The 10,041-nt window shown below is 50.0% G+C and overlaps 1 protein-coding gene across 1 annotated transcript in view; it reads left to right on the forward strand.

Annotated features, from left to right (window-relative positions):
* The first annotated feature begins 2,756 nt into the window (after positions 1 to 2,756).
* SLC22A3 (solute carrier family 22 member 3) overlaps positions 2,757 to 10,041 on the forward strand; it is a 31,672-nt gene continuing 24,387 nt past the window's right edge. Inside the window, exon 1 of the mRNA XM_009637187.1 lies at positions 2,757 to 3,170. Within this exon, the coding sequence (XP_009635482.1) occupies positions 2,757 to 3,170 (414 nt within the window). The remainder of the gene's footprint in view (positions 3,171 to 10,041) is intronic.

Consider the following 10,041-nt stretch of genomic DNA (forward strand, 5'->3'; position numbering starts at 1 on the left):
CTGAACAGACACACTTGTTCCCCCATCAGATGTGACTGCGATCTGACCCCGCACCCCACCCCCCAAGTCCTTTAGTTTAAAGCCCTCCGTACCAAGTTGGCCAACCTACTGCCTAGGATTCCCCTGCCCCGCCTAGAGAGGTGGACCCCATCTCTCCCTAACAGGTTGCAGTCGCCAAAGAACGTCCCATTGTCATAAAAGCCGAAACCCTCACGACGGCACCAGTCACGTAGCCATGAGTTTATGTACATGATGCGCCTGTATCTGGCCGCTCCCTTCCCTCGGACTGGTAAGATAGAGGAAAAGATAACCTGGGCCCCAATGCTTTTCACTTGTACCCCCAGGGCTCTAAAGTCTTCTTTGATTTTGCTCAGGTTTCTGCTTTCCGTATCATTTGTTCCTACGTGAAATAGTAGTAGAGGGTAGTAGTCCGTTCTCCTGATGAGCTGTGGCATCCTCTCAGCCACATCTCGAACCTTAGCTCCCGGAAGGCAACATACCTCACGTGACTCTCTGTCAGGTCGGCAGATAGGTCCCTCAGTACCCTTCAACAGAGAGTCACCTATTACGAGGACTCGTCGCTTCCGCTTACGGTACCCACTATGCGTTGCTGGTGCAGTTTCCCCCTGCAGGGGACTTTGCAGACCTCGCTCACACGTGTCCTCAGCAGTTAAGGCTTCGTATCTATTTCTGGTTGGGATGGTAGAGGATACAGGCTGATGTGGAGTCCTGCTTTTGTGAGTCACCAGGGTCCAAGGTGCCTCCTTCTCAGTGGAGCCCGCCACAGGAGCATGGTTCTGAAACCACCTATCTATCTCTGCCTCAGCTCCTCTAATACTGCGCAGTCTTTCAACTGTTTCCTGCAGTTTGGCCACCTGGCGTAGCAGGTTGTCAATCTGTGCTCACCTAGTGCAGGTACTTACCTTATAATTGGGAGAAGGTTTTGGGCACTTGCTGCAACCCACCACCTGTACTGATGTTTCCTTTCTTGCCAAATCTGTCTGGGTGGATGCATCAGATGTCTCAGGGGCTTTCTCTGTAGGAACAGTGGTTTTAGCTCTGAGGCGAGTGCCCACCATGTTGCCAGAGACCAAAGCACTTCCCTGGGCTGGAGACCTGGAAGCGGGCTGCAGTTGCCCTGCCTGCGCGAACTGCCGTGCAAACTGCCGCGCCACACCCTGTTTGCCCGTCCTGTTCGCCGCGCTCCGGGTCGCTCGCGCTCCCTGGAGGCCTGGGAGCCTGGAGGCCCTGTCGGGATAAAAGAGATTCTCTTGGTTGAAACCAGCCATCAGACAGTGCCCCACCTCCTCAGACATAGACCTGAATGCAAAGGAGGTGTGTTCATGGCCTCTATGCTTGATTACTGCAAAAAAGTGTAACCAGGAGTCAAACAAAATTCCCTCAAAAGCATCTTCTGTTGCAAGCACAGCAGTGCATCTACCTAGTGATGCACATCTTCGCTGAGCTCCCGCCACAGTCTTCATGTCTGTTACAAAGTCCACGTCAGATAGCCTGCAGAATAATCAAAGCCTTCCTTGCTTTGGATCTATTTTAGAAACTGCACTTCACTTCAAAACCATGGACAACCATGGTCAAAGCTGTAGGTAACTAGAGACAAGGGACTGCAGGAGACATCCTTGATAGGTCCTGTCCCTGTGCTCCCTCTCACAGGAGAAGAGAGTGGCCATGGACCTCATGATCCTGAACAAAGTGCAGAACACCTGCCCTTGCATGTCTGATTTGATTCAGGGAGTGCTGCACAAGATGTGCTCACGTGCACACAAAATGCACCCCAGTCCTGGATCCCCCTTCCCTTCTCCCCCACTCAAACAAACAGCCGAACAGAAGAGTGAAATAACTTGTTTTCCATTCATTTTTGAGGAAGAAAAACTGGTCATTTCTCTTTTAAATATGTGGAAGATTTTGTGAAATCAAGATTAACAAGGTCATATAAAAGCCTTCTTGAACAGGTAGGTCCAACTTTGAAAAAAGGTCCTGGATTTTGGACTGGCGCAGTTTGTGAGCCTTGCTTTATTTGCACACAGAAAGGAAAGGCTCTTGCAAATTAAATCTGTAGAGATGGTGAAGGAGCGCTTTGGAGAAGTAATTAAACTTTGCTCCAGTATTCATTTCTATTTGCTGAAGGAAAGACTTCATAGCTTGCTTTGAAACAGCTTTCTTTCTGCCCCTGCCATCCCGCAGAGAGGCTGCATCACTCACTGCTGCTTTTTGCAAAAGCTTCTGCGCTCTTTCCCATTTAACCCTCTGCTTTATCCTTGCACCTATTAATTTCTTGTGGCCGTGGTGGGAGCTGGCATCTGTGGCTCGCCTGCCCTGAAGGAGTTAACTAGGTTTATTACATAATGTGTTTAACATTCGGGATGAATAGGAAACGCACGCCCCTCCTCTCCTACAACATGTTTGTGCGCTTTAAATCGCACTCCTCCCCGGCTGCGTGCAAGCCCCACGCCACTTGACATGCCCTGAGTCTCCGCGTGTGTGCTTGGGCGCACGCTTGCATGCCTGCCTGCCGCTTCGTCCCGTTCCGGCACCACTCGTGCCACCGGCATTGCACGCCCGCGTGTCTCTGTGTGTGTGTGTGGGTGGGTGTGTATGTGCGTGCGTGCACATGAGAAGAGAGGAGCGAGGGGAGGAGAGACGGTCTCATTTATAGGAAGCGCCAGCAGCCCCTGCGAAGTGTGAAAGCAAACTCTGCCATCTCTTGGACCGCCCAAGTGGACAGACCGCCTCACATCATGCCATCTTTCGACGAGGTTTTGAAAGAAGCCGGGGAATTTGGAAGATTTCAAAAGAGGGTCTTTTTCCTCCTTTGCCAGACGGGCGTAATTTTTTCTTTCCTGTTCACCAGCGTGGTTTTCCTTGGGCGGGCACCAGACAACTACTGGTGCAGGATCCCCGGGGCGGTTGAATTAAGCGAACGATGTGGCTGGACGCTGGAAGAGGAACGAAACTTCACAGTCTTGCCCCTGCACCTGGGGAACAACTCCTCCAACGGAGAGTGCGAGAGGCTGGACATTGCGTGGGATGCCTCCATCAGCTGCACCAGCCCGCTCGCTGGCTACCTCAATCACAGCGCGGGCAACTTGTCACTCACCGCGTGCCACGATAACTGGGTGTATAAAGACCCCCACTCATCCATCGTCAGTGAGGTAAGGAAAATCCTCATCCTCTAATCAGAGGCTTCTGTCCCGGTGTGGGATTGAGGCAGTAAAATGGGATTGCTGCTGCAAGGGTCGTTGCTTTGGTGGCTGGTTTCACTTTCCGGGTTTGTTTCATTCCGAGTCACAAGCAAATCGGGACAATGAGGGTGATCAAGTGTCAGTGTCAAACTTTTAGGGAAAGGGGAGCTGATCAGAAGGGTGGCTTTCCAAAGCCAAGCACCCCACACAGAGATTGCTCTGTCACTGGAGGAATGTCAGATTAAAATAAAGAGCTACGTCCTTGCAGCTGAGGCTTCTGGTGCTCAATTTTGGGCCAGCAACTTTGGTGGTGTAAGCCCCAAAGTGTAGTTGACTTGCTGATCTGGATCACTGTATGTTATCCGTTCTCTGTATTTCCACTACTGAACATTTACGTCTGCAGGTAATAAAAAACCCTGGTGGCAGACTGCCCTTCTGTGATCTAACAGGAGTCAGCAGAAATGATTACGCTTACTAAAGAAAAAAAAACAAACCCACATTTTTTTCCCAGCGCTATCATTCAGCTTTTCCTGAAATGTCAGTCGGAGAACCGCAGACTGTTACCACTAGTGGTAAGCGCTGGCAAATATAGTGGCTTTTTAATGAGGCTGCGAAAGGCCATTTAAGATGTTTCCCTAGGAGATCTTCTGTGTAATCTGTAATCGTGCCATGGATGTGCTCCAGCACACGGGCTGTGCACTAGGAGTGTGTATTTTAAGGTCATCCTGACAGTAACCGTCACCAATGCAGCGATGAAAAATATGAAGTGTGCTTAGAGGGGTTGGCTAGGAAATCATCAAGGTGCACCACAAAATGTGTCAACGCAGCCATGGGCTCTGGCTCCTGCCTGTCTCATGAGCCTCCTGCTGCGGTTTTTAACTGGGTGCTTGCTCTGGAGCTGTGCCCTCTGAAACACAGAGCAGGGCACAGCAGGCGAAGCCCTGAGCAAATACTGAACTGACAAGTGGTGCGGTCCCCACTTTTCAATTCACCATCCTTCCCCCGGGGCACAGCAGGCAAAGCCCTGAGCAAATACTGAATCCTGACATGTGGTGCCGGTCCCCACTTTTCAATTCACCATCCTTCCCCCATCTAGCTGGGATCATGGGATCTGCTCGCAGGCTTCAGGCTCTTCAGAGCAGGAGCTTTGGGCTCTGAGCAGCTTTAGCCAGGATCTATGCTCAGGAAAAGATAAATCAGAGCACCTGGCTGTCCCTAGAGCAAAGCTTCGGAACTGACTTTTGTGCACGATCGCTGAAATCGGGGCTGCTTGGAGGGCTGCAAGTGACATGCAGGGAGCTGATGTCAAACTTTGGTCCCCGGGAGTGTTGTATCTCTGCCCGTGCTGGCAACGACAGCCTGGTCTGGGTGGGCAGGAGGACAAATGCTGCCCGGGAGCCACAGCCTGGCTCCCAAGAGAGCTGTGGGAGGCAGCCTTGGTGGGAAGGTTATGCTGCTGCTCCCGAGGAACCTCTGCCGGGGCACTGCGAGGGGTTAGGTCATGGTGTCTTTTACCTGGGCAGTCTGTGCTAGCCATTCCCCTTAGAGCTTAAAACCAAAAATGTAGAGAATCCTTGTCTTTTGTTGTTCCTTTTTTTTCCCCTTCAGCCTTGCTGTAGGTGAAAGCGTCTAAGTTGTGTCTGTAAGATTGTGCTCAGAGTCCGTTTATGGCAGCAGTTTGTGTATCTAGCAAAGCCACTGAGGTTTTCCAGCAGTGCTGAGCCACTGGGTACAGATAAGAGAAAATGAAACCAGTGTTTGAGTTGCAGCCATAAACGGGAGTGAAAGGTTCAATGTTCTCTGGCAAACACCTTGTCCGTCCTGCACCTTCTTCTCCCCTTCTCCTGGGGAGACACTCCAGGGCCAGGGGAGAGAGGAGGCATGAAGATCCCTTCATGCTCATGGAAACGCTCCCCACCTGCGCTCCCAAAGGTACAGATTGGGAAAGCCAGGGAGTAACAGTTTGCAAGGAGTAACAGTCTGCAAGTAGCAACAGGCTGGGACCTTCTGTCCCCTGTGCCAGGGCAGCAGGTCCCATCATCAGTGTCATTGCTGCTCCTAGAAAGAGTCTTGCTGGCCAGGGGCACCTCGGCTGGAGGGTGCTGGGCTGTGACCTGGGGCACTTGCATCCTGTTTCCAGTTTTGCAACATTTGCTAGATAAATCACATCCTATGAGGCTCAGTTTCTTCATCTAAAAAGGAAGCTTATGGCACGCACGTCCTGGCTCAATTTCTTTGAGATCGGCTATGAAAAGGAGCTTGGTATCTATTAATGTGTTACTCATCCAGCAAAGACAATTTAAATCCCAGACATAGTCTCCTTTTGCTCAGCTGAGGCTCTAACAAATCATGATTCAATGTAAGCAGATCTGTGCTCTGTTTAATCAGATCACCAAACCTGTCTTTTCTCATGTCTACTTGTAAATGCTTCATTTTGTCTGTGTGTGCAGAATTGTTTCTTTTTCTTTCAACTGTCTTGAGATTTCTGGCACTTTATGTCTGACTGAATCAACAGTGGAAGTCACCAGGGAGACAAAGTTAAAAGGATGAGTTATGTGATAATCTGAAGGATGTATGTTCAGGAAGAGAGAGAGAAAAATAAAAAGTTCAGGATACTGAAGCAGTTCTTCCAGGCTTATGGCAAGCGCAGACCTGGTGTGGATTTGCAGCATGGCAGGGGAGGCAGAGGGCAAATGCAGGCACGTAAAGCCTTTGCTGGGAAAAGATGCACAGAGCAGGCCTGGCAGCCAAACCACAGGCTATTGCAATCGGTTCTGAGCAACCCCAAGAAGCTAGAGCATATGGTTGGAGGAACTGATTTATGAGGTGTTGTGAAATGAATGGTATTGCAGTACCTGACTTCATTGCTCTGATTTGTGCATAACTGGAGCATGCTGCTCACTGGCTGCTCTCTCAGCTTGGATAGCTGTCTTCTGCAAACCTGCTCACAGTAGCATCAGCAGAAGGAAGCAGAGGAATGTGGACTGATAAAAGGCACCCACTGCTTTGTAAGCAGTACCTGAGGTGCGTGCTGCATCACCTGCCACTGCGGGACTCCTGGGAGAACACACCTGGGCTTTCCTCCTTCAGGATAGGAGGAGAAGAGCAAAATCTATTAAGAAATCCTCACAGGAGCAACACCTGGCAAAGCCAGTTAACTTGGTCCAGTGACAGGCAGCAGAGCACCACTAAAGGTTCCCTTTTAAAATCTTCTTTTGATGTCTAATGGGCTCTGAAAGGAGGTCCCTACTTTGGCAGTGATATGCCTAAGGGTCTCTGTACTCCATTGCTTTAGGTCAGGCTTTCTCATGAGGGCAATCCAGATCAGAGGAGGAGTTGACCACTGGTGCTGCACACACAGCCCAGCACCATGGTGCCTGAATTAGAGTTGGGCAAACAAGAGCTGTGATGATGTAAAGGTTTCAAGTTATCAGCAAAGACCTCTGCTATGTGTAAAACTTGGCAGTGACCCCTCCAACGCAATGGTGTCACAGGTGGTGGATCTGCGCAGAGGACCTTGGCCTGATGCAACCTGCTCCTGTTTAACTGAGTGGGTCTTGCACAACTCCCTGCGACACTGGAAGACGCAGCTGTGTGCGTCAGCGGCGGGACAGGAACCCAGTAGCTTCTCAGATTTTGCTTGGAGAGGGAGGCCGAGGGGGTAATTATCGAGCTAAATCCATGCCTGGCTCGTGCCAGCTGATGCCATCTGAAATGATGCTGGTCATAGCAGGTGGCTGGCACTGCTCGGGAGGGAAAGCTGGTGACAGCAGCACCTCTCACGGGGAGGAGGGCAGGGAAGGATGTCCTTTCTGCAGAGTGGATGGAGCAGGCAGAAGAGCAGGGGTGCTGGGGGGGCTGCGGTGCAGCCTCGTCCTCTGGCCCGGGGTTCCGGAAGGGAGCCCAGGTCAAGCCTTGCGCTCCATAGCACTTGAAGTAGGAAGCGTGTTGCCTGCCATCTCGGGCCAGCTGAGCCTTGTGAGGATCACATGTACCCAGGACATACAGAAGTCAATAAACCTATTTTCCCCAGGAAACTCTGCTGAAGACTGAGTCACTGACCTTTAATACTGCTGGGCTTTGGCAGTATGTACTTTCGTCCCGGTGGAGAAAGTCTAGCACTCTGCGAAAGGGCGGCTGGTGATAGTTTGCAAAGCAATAGCCATTTTATTCAGACATTTTTGGCGGTGATGACTCCTAGAGGCACGTGTATGAATTACAATCACGTCTGCAGGTTGAATGGCCTGTGGTGGTGGATGAAAGGAAGAGCGAAGTCTACACGGTCATCAGCAGCTACAGCACAGCTGGGATATTTTAGGCTTATTAGCAGCCTTTGCTGGCAGGAGTTCAGCAGAAGGGACCGATTCCAACATGCCCTGTCTGCAGCAAGTCTTCACGCCGTAGATGATGTCATTTCGAGACCTGGCAACAATTTATTGCCAGAGTGTGAGGTCTGAGGTGGACAAATGATCATCTGCACATATCCCATTGCACCTGCTGGGAATAAATCTTCTTACTCCTCTGCTTTCCAGCTGTCTCAGAAAATAAAAGTCAGCCAGCATTTGCAGAGAAACCTGTGAGCAAAGCAATAATGTTTGTCTCATAGTTTTTACAGTCCCTCGGAGCAGGAGATAACATGACAGTCAAGCTCAGGGTGGAGAAAGCACAGCCGGTCCTTTTGCTGCCGTCCTCCAAGGCAATAAGCAATGCAATTCACCCTCAAAGCGTTGATCTAGCATGATTATTGTCATTGGCATCGCAGTACCTTGTCTTATTTCCACCGTCACGGTGGGATTAATATTAAGCAGTGAAGGGAAAGGGAAAAAGGGCAGACAGAGGAGCAGAGGGACCAGCAGTTGATGAATTTCTTGTGAAGCTCTAAGATTTCCCCATACGAGAGGAGCTGGAGCAGTTCCTTGCCCGGGTTACACCAGGGGGGCTACATTTCTGTCACTGCCATCGAGCCAGCTGGTACTGGCTGAGGGTTTGGGCCTTGGTTTTTCTTATTGTTTTTAGGACAGCTGCTGTTTTCCCCCCTTTAGGAGATAGTAAGCTTCTCTGCCTCCCTCTTGCTTTGGCCATGGAGAGACATCAGAAAAGAGGACGGAACAGGTCTTCTGTCCTAAGAGGCTCAATGAGTCCAGGTGATCTGAGTGGCAGGGATGCTGGGCCTTGGGCCGTACATGGGAGAGAAACCTCCAAAGCTTTCGAAGCTAAGCGGTTCCTCAGGCCTTGAGCCACAGTGCCCTGGGAGCCAGGTAAAGGCTGACTCCATGTGTCCTGTTAAGTGCTCAGCTTGAAACAAGAATTAGAGGACAGCATCCTTGCTTAGTCCCTTAGCACTCTGACAGAAGTTTTGACAGAAAGAGAAAAAAAGGTAATTTCTCGCTTTCCACTGCATGCCCTTGCCAGGTGTTTTGTTGCAGTAAGGATGTGTGAAAGAGAGAAGTCTGACAGCCTGGAGGACAAGAGAGATGAAGAGCTGCCCAGCAGCAAACAAGGAATGTGCAGCAATGGTCTGCATCTCCTCAGGTTTCCTTAAACGATGAATATTGCCCTCAACTGTTTGTCACTGGGAGTGGAAGGGTAAACCAGCCTCTCTTTGGCCATTTGTATGACTGTCACTTAAAACCTGGGGGGGAGTGTCTTGATACGCTGTTGTAACTGGGCTGAGGATTTCCTGTAAATCTTTGTATTGACCAAAAAGTTTCATCCATCATTTTGAAACTTAATTATAATGGGCAGTAATGTGCTTCCAAACTCCTATGCTAAGTTGCTACATTTTGAAGAACTTTTAATGACATATTGTCATTTAAAGCAATGCATTTCTACAAGGATAGGTGTGCTGAAAAGTTTTGGGGATTTGGTGCATAAAAGCCTCTCAAGTGCCAGGAACTGCAAGTCTGCGGTTAGTCTGCATGTCGAACTGAAACAGAAAATGTTTGCCTTTGGCCAAAGCTATGAGGAAATGAGAAGTTGCTACAGCTCCGTGTTTCCCACTTGTTAGTCATGTAAGAGCATTTCTTCTGTTCCCATCTCAGCCAGTTCCCACTCTTCCTACAGAGATTACTCCACTAATGAAATACATGGGCCCACTACAAAACCTCTTCCTTCTCCCATGGGCATCTTGCTCAGATGGTTTGCTGCTGCTTGAGACATCAGCAAAGAGCACCAGCGTAGTTCCTTCCAGCCACACCACTGCTACTGTAGATCTGCACTGGGATTTTGTGTTGATGTTCAAGCCTCCAACAGATGGGAAAACATTCATCACAGGGATCTATTTCCAAACAGGAGTGTACGGCTGCCTCTACTGGAAGACTTCTGGGGTGAAAGTAACTGATTTTCCCCACTCTGTTAAGGATGCTGTAGAAGGGGACATCCTGATGTCCTTGTGTCCCCCACAACACCCTTCTCTCTAAATTAGGAAGATATGGATCGGATGGGTGGACTGTTCGGTGGATAAGAGATTGGTTGGATGGTTGCATCCAGACGGTAGTGGTCAATGGCTCAATGTCCAAATGGATACCAGTGACAAGTAGTGTCCCTCAGGGGTCTATACTGGGGCCAGTGCTGTTTAATATTTTCATCAATGACATAGACAGGGAGATCAAGTGCGCCCTCAGCAAGTTTGCAGATGACACCAAGCTGAGTGGTGCAGTTGATATGCCAGAAAGATGGGATGTCATCCAAAGAGACCTGGACAAGCTGGAGAGGTGGGCCTGTGTGGACCTCATGAGGTTCAACAAGGCCAAGTGCAAGGTCCTGCACCTGGGTCAGGGCAACCCCCGGTATCAATATAGGCTGGGGGATGAAGGGATTGAGAGCAGCCCTGTGGAGAAGG

This window comes from Egretta garzetta, unplaced genomic scaffold (genome assembly GCF_000687185.1).
Source record: "Egretta garzetta isolate BGI_Z169 unplaced genomic scaffold, ASM68718v1 scaffold744, whole genome shotgun sequence".
Classification (NCBI taxonomy): Eukaryota; Metazoa; Chordata; class Aves; order Pelecaniformes; family Ardeidae; genus Egretta; species Egretta garzetta.